Raw genomic sequence first — 19199 nt, 5'->3', positions numbered from 1 at the left:
TGGCTACAGGGAGAAAAAGAGGAGAAATCATAGCAGAGAACAATATCCCTTTTTGGGGGAAGTTAATCATTTGGGTTAACTCCATGGCCTGGAGCACGGCAGCAGAGGTGAGTGCACTGACCGCGTATCGCGTATCAGCACTCGCCGGGGATGGGGACAACACGCTGGCAGGCAGGAGGTTAACAGGCTTGTGAACCACATTTGGTGGGAGAGCCCTGGGCACTGTGTCTGGCTTTCCCGGATCCGAATTACTTTGTGGGCCCCTTCAGCTGGAGAGAATGAGTCTCCCTTCCACCCCGGCCTTAAAAGTAGTCACACTGCCTGCACAATAAATTACTGCTCTGGCAGTGGAAATTTGAACAAGACCCAAGCGGAGCTGAGACACAGCAGCTGAGATGGTTAAACAAAAGTCCTACACACAGGAAACTCTCCTGTAATGTTGGATTTAAGTTCCAAGGAGCTTTGGTATCTGACTATTGGGTTCATCCCCTCCACCCCTTGTTTTGTTTTTCATTCAATTCCGTGTTGTTCATGTCTCTTAATAGGGCATCCTTCATTATCATTATCCCTAATAGTGGTTTATTGTATTAGTTACAGTTAATTTAAATGTTACCGAAGCATTGAAAACAGATTGCAGATGTTTTGAAACAGATGTTATTTTAATGTTAAAACAAAATCATGAATATTTATGGATCATTATTGCCTGGGTTGAATTAAGCTCTTTAAATAGTAATGTATGGGCTTAACATCTTTTGAAGGAAATGCTCCAAAAAAGGTGAATGGAAAAACACTGTCATATAAAGATGTATAAATCATTTCTTCTGGCAATACTGAGTTTTTCCTTTATGAACAGTCAGAATTAATTACTGTTATATTACTAAACCAGGTCCTGTTCTTTAGCTCAGAAACACCTTTTCAGGTCTCTGTTTCCTAGAGAAGGGGCCCACCAGCTCCCTGCAAGCAGACCTAAAGTTGTAGGAATATTTTGAGGTGGAGTCATCAGTTTTAAAGGAAAATAAGGTGAAGATGATGCAAGCACACTACTCACTGGGGTCAGTCTTTCTTACAGAAACACAAAGAGGATTTGTTAATGCCACATGCAGGCTGTCTCTTCTTGAGTCATATTTCTTTCTTTATGGAGATGGAGTTAGTCTTCAAGGCAGCAGCTCAAAATGGCCTTTCATTCATTACAAAGTTATTTAGTTACGGGTAGGTAACTCTGAATGACATTTCTACATCTTGCACTTTATTAGTTGATCCTAGCTGCTAAATGACACGGAGAGATCAGCAGACTATGGCAGGGAAGTTCAGTGTGTTTTGGCCAATTTTAGGGTCCAACCTTCTGGAGTTGAAAATTTGCCTTTGAGATGATGAACTCAAGGGCAGTTGATGACAATCAGCTCAAGGTGGGGGGGGGGGGCAGGGATAAGAAAATACAGAAATTTAAAAATAATAAGACTGTAAAAACAGGGATGATTCCCTGCTCGACAGAGAGACAAGCGAACACTTCTGCTGCCTTAGATGAGTCGTGTACTATTTAGAAGAGGAACAGTCTAAGCATTAATTTGTCAGCACTGACTCTGAGGATGATGCTGGGATGGGAATGGTGTAGGCAAGGGGTCAGGTGGCCACCACCCCTCTTACTGCACTTTGCTTGTGTCCACTGGGACAATGTGCTCTAACCTGCAGCATTGAGCCTTTGTCCTTTTTTTTTTTTTTTTTTTTTTGCCTCCAAATTTATCTTTGGAGGAAAGCCTGGGTTCTCCTGATGCTGGCAGAACTCCTTGTCTACAGGCACAAAACCCCAGAGCAGATGGGCACACATTTTGGCTAACCACAGTGGCAGTTGTTGAGCATTAAGGTCCGTAATCTCATCCAGGAACATCTGAACAGTCCCCTTGTCCCTCAGGCGAAGGGAGCCAGCATCACCCGCAGCACTGCTCGGGCTGACACCCATGAATGACACAGCACTGCTGCCACAGTGCATGGCAGGATTTTGCCCCATTGATTTCCAGAAATCAACAAAGAAAGTTTCCTGTTGTGGTCTTACCTTTTGGTTTTAAAAGCCCCACTGAGAAGTTAAATACATCCAAGTGAAAAGGTGTTCCTTCAACAGCTTGGACTTGCACTTCCACTGCTTTCATGTCCTGAGGATCATGAAAAGTCTGGTACAGTACATTATATTCAGTAGACTGCCAGAAAGGGAGTTCATTTAGTTTGATGACAGATTAATACTGATTCACAAATTAATTTTGTCTCTTTGTATATCAAGGGTGTCCGCAACTTATTTAATTTGTAATAAATATAATTATAGAAATGAATGAGCTATCAAGATTTTTAAAGTATGATCCATCAATGTTGGCATGACTTGTAATCCTGGTCATTATAAATAAAATGGGTCTTTTGCAATATGGAATGCAATTTTCCCTGTAGTTTGTCTCATTATTTTCTGACATGTGGGTTAATATTAAATTACAATGCCTTAATTTTCAAATCAGGGCTCAATTTGTAAATAAGAGGTTAATAAATAACCTTTCCAGCTGGAGGCCTTATTGTGACTTCATTAAAATAAACTTTTAAATGAGATTAAACCTCAATGGTACCCACATTGTCTCATCCCGTATATTGCAAAACAAAAAAAGAATCCCCTAGGCTGCCAAAAAAACCCTATCCAAAGAGTCATTTTACCTGCAGTATATTCATATGGTCTTTTAAATGTCCCATATTACTGGGGTACACCCTGACTTGCTCCATCTCCAGCTTCCTGACACATGGAGCACATACCAAGCAGTCCTTCATTGTTTGTGACCTTGAGTACACTGTGAAGGCTGCAGGTGGATGGAGCCTGCTGTCCCGTGTTGTGCTGTCTGTCTTAGTGGTCCTTCAGTTGATGCAACTTGTCATTTTTAAGGCACTAAGTTCAGACCTGCTCCTGCTTCTTTGACTGCTTTCTGTTGCACTTCATGTGGGGTTTAGACAGGATATTAGGAAAAATTTCTTCACTGAAAGAGTGATCAAGCATTGGAATAGGCTTCCCAGGGAAGTGGTGGAATCACCATCCTTGGAAGTATTCAAAAAATGTGTAGATGTGGTGCTTAGGGATGTGGGTTAGTGGTGGACTTGGCTGTGTTAGTTTAATGATTGGACTTTATGACCTTTGAGGTCTTTTCCAATATAAATGATTCTAAGATTTTATGGTGCTCATGACTGTGTCTATAATCACAACTTCCAGTGAAAAAGAAAAGACTTTTCTGAATAGCTGCCACATTCTTCACAAGGATTTCGTGTTCTGAGCTGGATTTCTGCAGTCACAGAGATGAAAGGAAAGCTCTGACTTACTTATCCATTGAAGGCACTCACCTCTAACTGGTATTGTTTTAGCCCTGAACCTAAATTCATCTGGTTTGTTCTTTTCCCATTGCTGGTTGTCCAGCTTGGACAAAGGCTATTTCCCTTGTAAAGGGGAAGTTTCCTCTGAAAGAAAAGTAACATCAAATTCAAGTTTTTGTGACGAAACTCAAAGAAGATTCTTCTCCAGAATGGGTAGTGCCAGTGAAGCAGAATTATAAGACCCAGTTTTGTTCATTTGAGGATTTTTTTTTTCTAATCTGAGTAGTTTTCGTTTAATGTAATAGAGAACACTCATGCATGTGCACAAGACCAAGTTTATGATTGCAATCCCCTGATGGTTCTACAGTTATTTTTATTCAAAAAATAGTAATGTCTTTTCTCAGTAGTAGTAAAGGTGTTTGAAATATCTTAAAATAAATAAACCTCCTCCTCTCTATCGATGGGATTTATTCTGAGGAGAGAAAGTACCCTCTTTGTTCACCAGTTGTGCTCCCAAATGAGCCATTTGTAAGCCTTGCTGAATCTGTTGAAACATCTGTGGAGCAGTGCCTGAAGGACCTTGTGTCAGCACTGAAATAAGGGTTGGGAAAGATGTTTTACCTCAGCTAATCTAATTGCAACACAGTACAATGCTTGGTGTGTTACCCAGAATAGTTTTAAACACCACTAACAATGTGGGTTTTCCTGTTATAAGGAGAGATGATGCTAAACTAAAAGGCTGTCAGCCCCTTACTTTATTTTACACCTTTGTCTTTTGTAAGATTTGCCAATCCCAAATTCTTACAAGTGGAACAACTCTGCAGGAAGAGCAGGGGTGGTAAACAGCTCCTCATGGGCTCCTTGGAGACTTAGCTTTTCCTGGTACTGATTCATCTATGATGAAACCAGCCCAGCTTTTTGCATACTACTTTTTTTTTTTTTTTTTATTAACATAAATGACAGTTAAAACATTTTTTAAGAAATGAGCAGATAATAGTTTAACTGAAAATCCTTTTAATGTTGCTTTTTACAAGACTACTTGAGAAGTCATATGTCAGCCTCATGCTCCTGTAAATTCAAGGTTTAGATTTGGAAGGTTTTAAGGATAAAGTTGTTGATGTACTATAAGTATGGGTTAAATTTTGGAAAAGCTTTTGAATAAGTTCAGATTTTAAATTTGCTTTGTAATTTGGGGAATTACAGACCATTTTTTTGTAAGTGTCCAGTCACCACAAAGCTGGCTCTCATCTCTAAGAAAAACCTTCTCAAATACTTTGGTGTCATTGGTGCTTTCAACACTTAGACCACTGCTGATCTGTTCAAAATGCTCCCACTTATTTCCAGTTAATGATGGAAATGCTGGGATTTATTTTTTTTTTTTCCAATTAAGTAGAAACCTTCACTTGGCTCAGCCCCAGTTTCTATTCCCTGAAAACATTTTTCATATTCTCTGACAAATCTCCTGACATTGCTAAGACAGGCGATCATTTCCTGAGAGCTCCTTGAGCAAGGTGAGACCTGTTTGTTTCTTGGATGGCTGCTTACAAAAGAAATTCACTGGCCTGCAGGAATTGATTAGGATCACCATTTGGAGCACCCTACTCAGCCGGTGCTGGTGCTACAGGGGGTTCAGCCTCTTGGACTGTAGAGCAAAACCCATTTTCTCACCCCTCCCTAAGATCTCCCAGATACGGTAACACCGCCCACTTTCAGTGTGCCTGGAGTGATGTTTAATCCTCTGTGCATTTCATCGAATTTCACTTATCGTCATTATTGATGAGTGACACAGAGGTTAAACGATTCACATCAAGACATTCTGCTCCAAAAAAAAAAAAAAATCCATCAGTTTTCAGTCAGTGGAGACACGTTGCTCAGATGCCAATCAGATGGGTAGGTGCAGCAGCCAGGTACCTTCTCAGAGGGCTGCTTCGCCAGTTGGGAAATGGGCCCAATAAAGCCACCTGGAGATTACCAAGTTCTTGCTATGCAGCAACAGTAGGCAGAAAGGGAGAAGCACGTTTGTTTCTTGCAGCTTGGCTGAGCCATGGAGCCTGGGAGTGCCTTTGCTTCGAGGTCTGCAGCCAAGGGCAGGATGCTGGTGCTGCCAAAGGGTGGGGCAGCCCACCTACAGACTCTAGGCCTGGGGCTGCTTTGCCTTTCCAAGCTTGCTGTGAATCCGTTCCAGCTGTGTTCCTCGGTCGCTGTCACTGCCACGGTTGTTTCCATCCCAGCAGGTGGCTGAAGCCCCCCAAAGTGCTGCACAACTTCTGTGCCACCATCACGCTGCTCTTTCAGGTGATGGTTGCTTGCACGACTGCTCAACCAAGCAGTGGGCAAAAGAGGTAACACAGTTAAAAATGCTGCTTTTGTTCCAGAAGCTGTGAAACTCTACAGATCTACTCTTCAAAAACAGACCTCTCTTATACCCTCATAAGCTTCACTTCTTTGTTTTGTTTTTGTCATGACCCCTGGAACTCCCAGGTAGGAGACACACTGGGAGACACAAAGCCATGAAGAAAATTAGCCCTGCTCTGTCTGGAGTTTTCTTCCTTCCCTGCTACTCTCCCCATTTCATTTGATCTATTTTGACCACTACCACCACACTGTAGCACAAACCTTGGTGCTTTGGCCAACATCCAGCTGTGAAATGTGTGCTCTTCTCCTGCATGATTCACTCTGCAGGTGTCAGGAAAGCTGTTCCTCATGCTCCTGAGTCAAAAATGCAACTGTCTGTCTGTCAAAGCCTGGCAGAGATGATGTTTGTATGGGCAGAGCACTCTGGGGTCCTTCTCAAAGAGGAACAGAAAAGGCACAGTGACAGGGGAGAGAGGAGGCACTTGTGAAGGTTGTCTTTACCTGTACGATTTCTGTATAGTGAATAGAGAGAGAAAAGGAAAGGGAGAGACACTCAGGGCATCAGACCAAGCTTCTGCTTCGAAGTCCTTCCTTAAACATCCTTTCTCTATGAAGAAGAGCCTGGGCTGTACTTAATAAGAGTTAAGGCTAGACAGAGCAACGTAGACCAAAGATTTATGTAGCCCCATTCTCTGTTTCTTGATGTAAGGGCTGCCTTTCATGGTGTGTTGTCATGCCTGTTGCTCCTTGCTGATACCACTCTACAAATGATGGTAAGGGTGTGATGGCAAAACAGCCTCTGACAGACGGGATAGCCACGGAACTTACTTTTTGGTAAGCAACTGACGCATGGAGGGATGTTTCCAGCAAGTCCACTATAGCTGAATGCAGCAGCTCTTTCAAAGCTGACAGCAGGCATGCCACCATGCCCCCTACATATCTGCCTGACAGGTCAGTGCAGGGAAAATGGAAATAGGGAGGGAAAAGGACCTGTGTAATGAATCAGAGATGCTGGTACTATTGGAGGAAGCTACACCTGTCACAAACCTTCAGCATATGTGAAAACACTGCGTTGTTCTTTTTTTTTTAATTTTAGTTTTACACCAAACATATTTAATATAGCCATTTCAAGTTTTACATGAAGCATAAATCAAATAGAAATAAGTGTATTGGCCACAACATAGGTTGTTTTGTTTTGTAGCTTCTAAATTTCTTAAGTGTTAGGTCATTTTACTTACAAGTTAAATAGCTGTCTGCAAGAGGCCTTGCTTGGTCATAAATTGTCCTTCCAATATTATAAAACACACCATTTATTTACAACACGTAGGCTCTTCCAAGTAGATCCAACAGCTCGTAAAGAACAAGAGCTCCTATGTCATCCCTACTGAGACCACTGCAATAAAGAGCTGTCGGAATGACTCCGTATTCAGTAAGTGCAATCAGATCCAGCAACAGTAGCTTTTATGGGCTTTTTCTCCCCTCCAGGAAAACCTGAGATATTAGTGCAATATTAAAGAGCTGTGATGGCTTTACCCAGACTGGGATTTTACTCCTATGTTCCCACTGGTTTTGGTAGTGGAGTGAAGGTAACACTCACCAAAGAGGGTCAGAATCAGACCTGGTAGGACGGTTTGTTTTCATAAGGGATATGATTGATTAAAAAGAAGGTTAATTGAATATTATGCAGCTGCCACAGTAGTATAAACTTCAAGCTCTGGCTTCTAAACATTTGTTGCAAACGGGTTATTACCTGCTTACAATTGGAGAAATAAGCCTTTCGATCCTTGTTTATTCCAGCATGGTGAAGCAGTAAAAATGCACATGCTGGTACATGACCTCAGGTGGGCTCCTAGGAAATCTTAGCCCAGTTTAAGTAATAAATATGTTCTCACAGAGGCAGAGGTGTGCCCTGATTGAACTCTGAAGTGAAACACCATCTAAAAGCAGCATTTGATTTAGATTAGAAACCCACTTTAGGTGTTTGAAGTAGAAAAGCACTAGGAGTTGACCCGAGTCTCCAAAGTCTTTTGTCAACAGAAAAGCTCTGAACAATTTCCTTCTAATAATATTAATGCTTTTTCTTAATTGTGATTTCTGTAATTCTTGGACAGTACAGAGGGGCATGGTATTTATCCAGAGAATTTACAGACTAACAGGATCATTAACACATTCAATGACTCAACCTCAGATCACGCTGAGGGTGACTAGACCTGCGAAAGAGATTCACAGCAGCATGGGATTCACCTCACCTCACCCACTGGAGAAGGTATCTAAGCTGGCTACTTGGGGTCTCTCTGTAATCAGTGAGGAGAGTGACACAAATTCCAAAGGAAAGTCACTGCATCCTACATGTCTAAACCGGAAAAGATAAATTTCCCAAGAGGGATGTGCCAATCTCTTGCTGTGGACCATGAAGGAACCCTCATAATAAGGTAAGCATTTGTCCCAAACGTACCTGATTCTACCATGCAGCTCAGCAGTGATCCTGCATAAAGGAAAAGGACTGCACCCCCTTCAGTTGCTTCTGCATGAAACCACTGGTTCATTTGCACCAAGTGCGACTCACAGCACAACTGTGAGTCAACTCACAGTTGCTTTGCCCAGCAACTGACTTTCATTCCAAAGTGATTGCTGTGCCCATAAGGATCACCTGTGAACAGCCTCCTCACCCTCCCTTAAAGGTCTAACCCAGTCCACACCAACCCACCTGTACAAAATCAAGTTGCAAATCAGCCTCTTGAGCAGCTGAGCTAGCTCTTGCTGCAGTCAAATTAAATCTTTCTCATCAATGAGCTGGACATGGCTCCAACTGGATCCCAACTGATGTATCTGTTGCTCACTGTATCATTGCTTCCCATCACATACATAATGCACAGATTAATTTCTCCTTTCTCTAAACCCAGTATTCAATTTGTCACTGTCATGGCCCATCACAGTTCTGCTGATCTGTCCTATTTCTGTCTCCTTTTGGACACTGACCAAGACAGTCAACAAGCCATTTTTACTGTAAATCTTCTAGCTGCCAAACTTCTGCAGCCCTTGCTCTGAGCCCCTCTCTTGTGCTGTCCCTGCTGCAATGACATTTTCCTTCAAATCACCCTCTACCTGCACCTGGGCAGCAGGACTCTGCTGGCAGCACACTCTGGCCTTGCTGCCTCTCTTCCTGCCATTGTTCAATCTCATTGTTGACTGGAAGCTCTTCAAGGCAAGACCATTGCACCTCTGTGCTGTGACACACCAGGCCTGTCCAGTTCCTCACCAGCTGTTTCTATGCAACCACCAGAGTCCAACTGACTGTGCTGGTGTGGCAATGATAAACCAAGACCAACCACCATTACCAATAGAAATAAATAACAGCAGAGACAATAAATTATGAAAAAAAAATTACTTTTTAATGTACAAAAGGTTTATATACAGGTTCAGCATGTTACCTCCATTCTTATGATGTAGAAAACAGCTAAAAATGTTCTTAAGATATAAATTTGACAGAACAATTCACCTACAGTACTTTTAGTAATGATGTCTTCTATACATAATATATACAGTGTTGGAATGGTTATTATAATACTTTTTCTGTAAATGAAGGAAGACCACCACTGGAAAGTCCAAAAAAATCTCAAGTCATTGCAGATTTGGTTTTGCTTTTGTATTTGAACTTTTGCTAATGAGATATCTGTGAGGAGGACTCAGTAGCCATTGTTGCCCTATGCAGCTGTTAAAAAAATCAGATTAGCAGTTGAAGGACACACAAAAGCCTGATCCATCTCAGCACAAGGGATGCCCAGTTGTACTCCAAGTGTCCAGGACAACATACAGTGTCCTAAAACATGTACTGCCCTCTTTTCATAAATGCAAAGGCAAGGGCAAGGTCAGTAACTGCAGGACAATATATACAGCAGACTATAAAATAATCCCTTTAAACACAACTTTCACGGGAGACACAAATAAACAGCCATGCACCTTGCTTTGCTTTCCTGTCCTCATGCACCCTGGACATCAGCAGGAGTCAGTGAGGGGTGAAGGGCAGTGGTGAGAGCATCCTGTGTGCATCCTCTGCATTTGGGATGAGGAAGGGTGAGAATGCAGGATGCTGAGAAGCACCTCCCTGCACCAGCCATACCCAGAGCTACCTGAAAGCAGTGCTGTCCCAATCCACCACTGCCAAGCACGGCTGCCAGATACACTGCTGTGTATCCGATAACGCAAAGTTCGCCTGGAGGTAGCATGTGGCATTGTCATGTCAGCCCCTGGTCATGCTGGGAGGAGTTATCCTGACATCCATTTGTGCAAAAGAAAAGACACCAGGAAGCACCTTTCTAGAGCTGTCCCAGTCCTGGGCAGGGGACGAAATCAGATGCAAGTGAGAACATCACACTGATATGATGGGGAGATAGGACAAAAGAGTGAAGCTCTGCAGCTGCTTGCTCAAACTGTAAGAACCTGGAGGGGTTGTTACACTTGCTCCTTTCCCTTCAACATATGGGGTACAAAGTATTTGAGGCTATGAGAGCAGGAAGAGAAAAGTTGTCCTTGTCCAATGCAGTCAAAAGTTAAACAAGGCCTCCTCCCAAGTATATGCACCCCACTGCTTCTACCCTTTTGTCTAACGACAGCAAAAATGAATAACTCAACTAAGAGTAACTTCAGTGCCAGGTGGGATGGTCCTGGAAACAGCTGATCATTCTTACAAGCAGTTATATTTTGGTGGAGGATTTGGCTTTAGGAGGCCTTGCTCCTCCCATCTCTTCCCCAAGGACACTTCCAAGAGATTCTCATTGACCAAGCTACTATTCTGACTCAAATACCTGTTTTGAGACTATCCAGATGCATGCCTACACTGTAAGCTGCAGGTGCAGTCTACTAGTCGAATGAACAACCCTGGTTGACCATGCTGTATTTTTTGGATACAGCAGCTCTTTTCATGCTGTGGGACATGTTAATATAGCACTGGGTGCATGCCAACAAGCCTGCTTGTGGGGAAGGTTGTATTAGCTCATGCTTGGCCACACATCAGTGCAGCCACGTGCCTGTTGTGTGCATGGAGCCCAGGCAGAGCCCTGCATTGAGTACATCACACAGAAAAACCCTGGCTGGATAAACCAGCTCCCCTAGTGCTGCCACATCAGGCTGACACAATCATAAAACTCTCTCCATCACCATCACTTGTTTATGTGAGCACCTCAGCATGGAAAACCCAACAGAGAGTGAAGCTGTTGCAGAGCTGCACAGGGATATAGTGATGTGTGCTCCAGGACATTAAAGATGCATGTGGGGCCCTCGCAGAAAGTCACTGTGCTCAGAAGGTCCAAAAGTTATGCATGTGTGTCAGTCTGCATGCCAGAGCCTTCCTGCCACGGGGGATTATTTCCCAGTGATTGCTGTTCCCAGGCCTTTGCTCCACTCTGCACATGATATAAACCACGTTGTAAACACATCTGATCAAAGAGTGCATTCACCTTTTATGTGTCTCATCAATGTGTCTTTCCAATGTTTTCTCAGAAACACCACTATGTTTTTATAAATGTACATTTTATATATGCTTCTGGCAATACACTATATTTGATTTTTAAAGGAAGAGAGGCCTTGGCTACTTAACAAGAAAGCATGGTAAGGCACTTTGCTGAGAAGCCGTTTGGAATCGTCGCTCTTTGCAAGGTACAAAGGTATTTATGGTATAAAACAATACTGCTGGCAGAGGGCTTGTTTGGAGACGTAACTAAACCCTACTCTCATCACAGCAGAATACATAGTATGGCTTTTATTCTAATCAAAACTGCATCCTCCCGTTTGTTTCTGGGGCAGGTTGAAAACGGAATTTTTTTGCAAATGTAACTAATGGAAAATGATGGGGAGTGCTATTTACAGGGCTTCCAGGAAGGGAGGGTTTAATCTCTAGCCATCCTCTTGCTGTCTCCTAGCTTGGTGGTGATACTATTCAGTGCTCTGGGAAACCAAGCCAAAAAAATAATACTAGAGGTGCACCCCTGTGGTGCTGAACTGCCTGGATATAGTTTACATAATTCTGTACAAAGACTTTTAAAAATTTTTGTTTTGAATCCCTTTAAATGTATTTAGTACTTATAAAAAACCCTACTCTATTGAAACAGATTATTTTTGAAAAGCACATTCATAAAACTGTTTCACACAGAGCCCCTTGGATAGCACTAAGGCCTTGTGCTTTACTGTTATGACATCATGTTTAGAAATTTACTCTCTTCCGCCAGCGTGGTCAGCATGGAGCTCATATCACCTATTGCCATATTGCTTATCCCTGCAGGTATGGTGGGCAGTGTCAGAGAGTTTCGTGGAGTCGTCAGGCGAGAGGAGTTCTGGGAGAGGTTCTGCAGGATGCTGGGGCTCAGGGTTCCCGACATCAGGCTCGAATGGTCCCCATCATCCATGATGGCATCAAAATCTATCTGGGGAGGCTCAAGACCTTGAGAGTCCACCGTGCTGGACACCTGGTTTGCGCCCGGGGAAGGCAGAGCGGCTGGCTTGCTGTTCAGTGTGCACTGCTGCTGCCTGACCCGGCAGTCCGCGTGGTTATCAAAGCTGCTGTTCTGTTCGTACATGTGGATTTGACCGTAATAGTACATCAAATTGTTTTCCCTCGTGCCATTCGTGCACTGCTGCGCTGGCGCCAGCAGCATGTCACTGGTTCTTTTATGCATGGCCTCTGTCGTCTCCTGGCCTGGGCTGGTGGTGTTTGTAGGATGGGGAGTTCTCATGTACCCCAGCTGCTGGACGGTGCGGAGGCCTCGGGCTCTGCTGCCCGGGTTCGGCTCAGGCGGAGGACGAGGCTGCATCATACCAGGCGGATATGCCTGAGCAGCTGAACCCATCATGCTCTGCTGAGGCTCAAAGCTGGGCTGATTGGAGGCCATCATGGGCTGATGGAAGGTCTCTTGAGCCATGGGGAAGTTCAGGTGGGTTGGCTGAGATGAGTAATTCTGCTGACTCGGTTCATGCATGACCTGTCCTAGCACTGGGTGCTCACTGTTGCTCCTGACCATCAAAGAAGGGTCAGTCGTCATGTCCATTTGCTGAGGGTGAAGGTGGGGTCCAGACTTTGCTGCCATGTTGCTACAATTAGGAGAGATCTGATTTGGGTTGCCACTTATTGCACTGGGACTCAGCATCTGATGAGGTTGGTTATACCCTGTGTGCAAGCCCACATCAGGGTTCATACCCGGGCCTAGGCTCATAGGCTGCTGCCGCAGCTGCATACAGTTTAGCCTCTGCCCATCCATGCCCACGTTTCTTTGCATAAAGCTCTGCTGTGTTACATTCATACCATTGTCTGGCAGCTGCATTTGCTGCTGGTTGTAGTTCTGGTACTGACCAAAGTTCTGCTTCTGCTGCACCACTGCTAAGTTCCCTTGTGAAAACTGCTGCTTCGACTGATTAGACATGATATCAACCGTACCTGAGCTGACTTCGTTCCACTGGACAGGCATGTTATTTTTATTCATGTCTGAGGAAGTATCAAAACTCATGGAGCACTCTGCCATCATGGGTCCCAAATGGTTCATGCCTGCCTCAGCCACTGCCATCCTGCGCTGGCTGGGCAAAGCTGGAGGCTGCAGCTTCCCGCTTCCCTGGAAGTTCTGCATCTCACTGCTGTACCCCATGGAAGTGCTCTCAGCCACTGTCCCATTGTTCTGGGATTTGATGTACTGTACCACGTCATCTGGTAGCACAATGTCATCATCTCCAATGGGTGCCTCAATCTCCCCAGACATGGCTTCCATGGCGACGTTTTCACTGATGCTCAGTGGTCTGGGTGAGTAGGTGTGCCGGGGTAGGCTCCCATCTGAGCGCCCGTAGCTCTGGAGACCAAAATTCCTCCTGTCTGTGGGGTGTGGAGGATGGAAGGGGTTCATGCTGTTGGTGCTGTTGAAGCGGTGAACTCGTGGGAGGGCCTGGGGGTCTCCAGCAGGTCTCCTCACTGGGTCGCTTGCCCGTCTCATGCAGTTGCCCTGCACCTCATGAGGAAATGTTGGAGCTGATGGGTAGCCATAGGTGTTACCATCACTGCAACGCCTGGGGCCTGGTGGGAGGCGAATGGAGGGCAAGGTGGGGTCTGGTCCATCCATAAGTGAGATCCTGTTCTTCAGTGTCATCCTCTCCATGTTCGGCAGAGGGGTCGGAGGAGGGCCCCCTGTGGCAGCAGCGTACTTGGCTTTCAGCCTGTAGTGCTGAGCTGGTGTGAGGTTCAGCAGACCTGGCATCCCGCTGCACTGGCTCGCCTCGCTCGACCGGCGGGAGGCGTCTGTCGAAATCGGGTCATAGGAGTCAGCAGAGCTGGTGTTGTTGGGACGGTGCCCGAGGTGCGAAGCCTCACTGGAACGGCGGCTGGAGAAGTATGGGGAGATCCCTGATGACCTGCGGCTGACGGTGTAGGCAGAGCTGACGGTGCTTGTTGTACTGTCACGGCGCTCGTTGAGCTGGTTCAGCATTGTAACCTCATTGACAGACAGCTCCATTATTCTGGGATTAGGCAGTGTAGCAGAAGAACCACCACTGTTTTCCAGAACAGAGCCTGAGAGAAAGGTTGCAGGGAAGGAAAAGGTTTAGTTAGCTGAGAAATTTCATTTGGTAGTGTTCCTGGTGACAGAATACAGACCCACGAAGCCACCCCTAAATATGTCATGGGAGTGATTGTGGATTTCATTTGCTGCTAGTGAATTCAAAGCTTCATCTTTAGCCCTGTGTCCATGCAAAAAGAGCAAGAAGGCTGTGGAGAGCAGTTAAGTAGTCCCTGCTAGGCAGTCTTTGTAACCTGTATGCCCCAATACTCAGTTGCTGAGGGAATGTCTCCACATGGGCTTCTTTCAGTAGGAAAAATTTAGGACTGCTGTGAACAGTGCCACAGGGACAGCATGTAGCCACAACCACAACTGCTCTCTGGGACAGATGCACAGTCAGGGATAGGAGGCCAAGAGCCCAAAAGTTCACATTCAAAGTCTCTTCCACGAGAAACGCAAGAATCTCCAATATACTAAGCTCTGAGGTCTATTATGACCCAGACACTATGCCTTGGGATTTCTTGGCAAAGTTAAGAGGAGCACTGTAGGGATCATAGAGATACTTCTACCAGGAATAGCCAATCAGTGGGAAACTGCCATATAAAGTTGGAGCAATAGCCAGGACCTCTCGAAGTCACAAAAGGCTTGTCAGAGCAAGATTAGGGAAGGAGGTCTTGTCTCGATTGTTGTTGTGCTCCACTGGTCTCCCAGGAGGCACATTAGCCCTTGGGGGACTGTTACTGCTGACAGAAATGCAAGTAGTCTTGCTGCTGTCACTGGGACAACGAGAACAGTTGTGTCTGGGTCCTGGGCAAGCCCAGAAACAAGGACACCAACACCTCTGCCTCCCTTCATAGCTCTGTAGAACTGAGCATCTAGGTTTCTGTTGCACATGACCAGATGGCTGCGTTTACACCCGAGTTGTCCATTTTACCTGACATCTTTATCTAGCAAGGGCTGACTCAGAGTCAACAAAATATGATCCTCGTTCCTCCAGGGCAGATTCTTGGTTATGAAACCAGAGTCAAACTCTGGAGTGTTCCTACAGGACATGTTCCAGGCACAGGGCTTACCGTTTCCTGAGATGGGAGGCAGCTTGGTGTTTCTGGCTTGTGGAGCTGGGCTCACCCATGAGCAGGAATCCTTAACTGTCTTGAGTTTCTCCTTCTTGAGCTGTTCAAGTCGTTGCATTGTTGTCATGTGTTTCCTTAGCTGCAGGCTGACTGCTGAATTACCAGAAGACACCGTTGAGTCCACAACAGGAGCGTTGTCATCCAACGCCGTCAGATCTCCCAGACTTCCCCCGCTGTGCATGTTCATTTCTACTCCACTGTCATTGTTGTTGGTGCTGCCAAGGGGTGACGGCTCACTGCTGCATGATGACTGGCCACCAGGACTGGACTGACACATCTTGGGGAAGGAAATGAGGAGAAAGAGTTGGGTAAGTGAAAACATGGATGGAAAGAAATCAGGAGCCCAATATCCCCCGTGTTAGTCCTGGGGTCCTGCCCCAGGCTCTCCCCTCTCTTGTTACTCTTCCCTGCTGTAAGATCTCAACTCTACAAGAAGGCAGGCACCCCTTCCCTGTGAGAGGAGGTCAGGACAGCACCCCACAGCTGGAAAAACTATGGTCGGTTCAACTGGAAGGTGGAGAGAAACCAAATGCTCTTCCTCCAAAAGAGTAAGGACGGATGTTTCTCGAAGAAAAGCAGCATGTTACCTGGTTGTGTAAGGTATATTGCAGAAAACACTGGCTTATCTAACATGGGATCAAGGCCTAAGTATTTCAGACACCACATCTTTCTGTCTTTGAAACACCCTAACATATAATCAGGTTAGCTGACAAACTTCCCAGCCAGATAAAAACCTGGTTCACTGTTTGCAAACTCCCACTTGCAGATAAGGCAGATAAGCACCATGAATATTTATTTTATTTACATTAGGAATTGCATTTCACATCGAGTAGTTTATTTGCAGCAGACACTATATGGTCTGAACTTGCTCTGAGGTAGCTACTGCTGCAACCAAACAGGATGCCTGGTTTCTCTGCTCCAGGCCCATGCTCCAGCAAAAAAGTGGAGTGCTGAAAAGGCAATGTACTCTGCCCCAGGCCAAGGTGGGAATGCAGGGTGCTGCAGTGTTGTACTTTGCTCCACAGCAAACCCCACAGGCAGGTTGGCTGGCTCTGATTGCCCATCAATCCAGATGGTAGATTGCAATCCCAGGATTTAATGTTAAGTTGTGATGATGGGAGAAGGCTGGCAAAGGGGATCGCTGGGCACCACGTCCTCCCCCTTTCTGTACTCAGGCAAATATCCCCTATCCCTCCCCACTGCCCCCCATGCCTCCACCTCCACCCTGGAGGGGTTAAATGGAGACAGGAGATCTGCAGGAGACCATGCTTTATACAGCTATTTTAATACAAAGGATATCTTTGCTCACCTTAGTACCGACTGTCCTTAGGAAGGTAGAGTAAGGAAGGGTAAGTGGGAATAAAGAACAGGTTGTTAGGACAAAGACATCATTAACAAAAAGGACCATGTTAGTAAAAGGAGGAAGAGGGAAATGCAGAATACAGTACAAATTGCTAACATTTCCCCCACTCCCATAACCCATCTTCCCTGCCTTCCCTCTTTGGGGGCCCAGATAAAAATCCCTAGAAGAGACTTTTCACCTGTTTCCAAGGGTTTAGGGTGAGACCCAAAGATGGGTCACAACAAGGGGCCTGGGAGTGATGGGAACCAGTGAGGCATCTTACCCCTCCCACCACCCTGATCTTAACCAGGAAAGAGGAGTTGAATGTGGGCCCACCAGATCAGACACCACCTGGTAGATGTGCACAAGTGAAGTATCCAGTGCTGGGTTAGGACAGCCAAAGAGAAACATCCGACCCATAGCCCTGCTGCCAGCAAGATGGCTTGGCTAGAACCCTGGGAGCACAGAGCATTAGGAAAACAACCCCATACTTTCAGGAGAAACAGGGTGGGGAGCTGTCATTGTGCTCGTGTTTTCATAGGAAAAAACAAAGAAAACACACGGAGGAAGAGTATTGGAGAGAGGTCATTCTGTCCAGTGGTTCTCACACTCAACTTTTGTAATGCAATACAGAATCTCATCACAGTAAACTGTTTCTTTAGTCAATTAGAGACACTTTGGATGTGAAAATACTCCATTTTTTCCTAACCGAAAAAGTGCTGCTTATTAGTAATTTGTTCAACAACACATCCTCTAACCCTTTTGAGAAAATATTTGTAGCTCCAGGGCATGTTTTTCATAGCAATAACAATCTTTTAGCCTGGATTCAAATCAAGAAAAAATATATTTTGGAGCTCAAAGTCTTTTTAGCTCTAGTGAGAACGCTGGGAAATACACTCCTCCGCAGGTGAAGGTCTTTTCTGCTGTATCCAGCCCATACCCTGTCCCAGTCTGAGCTGGTGCAGCAGATCAGAACCTTGGGTACAAAGGTGAAAAGAAACATCAAAAGTGGTCTGTGTGTCGCAGCACTCCATCTCCTTCAGCAATCCTGGGTTCCCTGTATGGGATGGAAGAGGCTTGAACGTGTTTGAATCCAACCCTGTACACAGCTCCTTAGTACCAGTGAAGCTGCTGTAATGGCCAGAAGGCTGATAAATGGTCTTTGGTTCAGCTAGTGGCCACTCATGGGGCTGTAAAGCATGATCATGGTTGACTGAAAGCCTGTACTATGTGGGCTACAGTGTTGGTCTCATGTTTATTACTGCTTTCTCTCCCCTGACCCACCATCCCACTACAATCTTCTGTGGCAGCTGGGAGCCATGTATTGACCTTGTGTACTCCTGAGCAATCTGCTATAGCCAACCTTGACTGATCAGGAAGGTCGGACTAGATGATCTCAAGGGGTCCCTGCCAACCCCAGCGATTTTGTGCTTCTGTGTACAGTGGACAGAACCAAGGAATTTAACTTGCTTTAGGATACCCAACAAAAAATCAAACAGCTACTTCTATCCCTACTGGCTTCATTAGACAGCCTACAACAAAGTTGAGCCAGCAAAACTGCTATGCAGCAGCAGCAGCCTGGACAGAAACACAGTGAGGGTACAGGGAGGAGAAGGAAAGGGACTGCTTAAACCAGGACCTCTGCTTCAAGAAGTGTTCAGATAGGTGATCAATCTGTGCCCTAATGGCGGTTGCTCAATTTAAACTGGTGAGGTAGGTAGAGCTCATTTGACCACAACATTCTTGAATTTTATCCACTTTCACAGCACAGGAAGGCCAAACTCAGCACTGGGCATCATACAGCCCCCATGACTACAAGGGCAGGAATTTGTGACGCTGGGTAGGAAGGTGCAAAATGTACTGGACTGTGCCCTGACCTGCAGCTTCATTTCTGGACTTGAACTCTAGGGTGTTGGTAGGTGAAGGGCACCTTCCCAGAGAGATAAATGGTATACAAATGCTTCATGCCCCCATTGCACCAGAGAGATTTGGGACCATGTTAACTTCTGCCAAGAGCAACTGCTCTTACCACAGAATTCTCCGTTTTTATCGTTTTGACTTGTAAGCAATCCTCCATGCTCCTCGTGGTGCTGTTGGCCTCGGGGCTCTCCTCTGAAACCTTGCTGCTCTGCTTGGCGCTCGCCTCATTGTCCCCATTTTCCTTGAGTGGAGGTGGCCTTGGGTGAACATCGTTGCGTTGCTTCTTCGTGACGTGAGCGTCAGGCCCGTGCACTGTCTTGACGTGTTTCCTGAGGGAACTGGGGTCCGTGTACCGCTTTGTGCAGCCGGGGATCTTACAGACGTAGGGTTTCTGTCAATACAAGCAAATCTTGGGTTAAATTTAGAATAAGCCCAAATATTCCAGGTACAGTGTATGGGCCAAGAAAATACAATGAACATAGCAGCAGGCAGCAGCAAAATGTGGAGCATCTGCTCCACAGGATTCTGTAAGACTGAGATATTGAAGATGTGATATATGGGCTGCTGCTGATCCACAAAGACTTGGCCAGT

General features: G+C 45.4%; 1 protein-coding gene across 1 annotated transcript in view; it reads right to left on the bottom strand.

Annotated features, from left to right (window-relative positions):
- Window positions 1–9055: 9055 nt before the first annotated feature.
- The window catches only part of GLI2 (GLI family zinc finger 2), a 192952-nt gene continuing 182808 nt past the window's right edge, over window positions 9056–19199 (bottom strand). Inside the window, exons 12-14 of the mRNA XM_050340169.1 lie at window positions 18718–18999; window positions 15287–15623; window positions 9056–14227 (exon numbers count right to left, since the gene is read on the bottom strand). Coding sequence (XP_050196126.1) covers window positions 11871–14227; window positions 15287–15623; window positions 18718–18999 — 2976 coding nt within the window. The 3' untranslated portion in view covers window positions 9056–11870. The remainder of the gene's footprint in view (window positions 14228–15286; window positions 15624–18717; window positions 19000–19199) is intronic.

Source organism: Myiozetetes cayanensis, unplaced genomic scaffold, assembly GCF_022539395.1.
Source record: "Myiozetetes cayanensis isolate MyiCay16 unplaced genomic scaffold, myiCay2020 scf9, whole genome shotgun sequence".
NCBI classification, from domain to species: Eukaryota; Metazoa; Chordata; class Aves; order Passeriformes; family Tyrannidae; genus Myiozetetes; species Myiozetetes cayanensis.
This window is presented reverse-complemented; position numbering and strand designations above follow the sequence as displayed.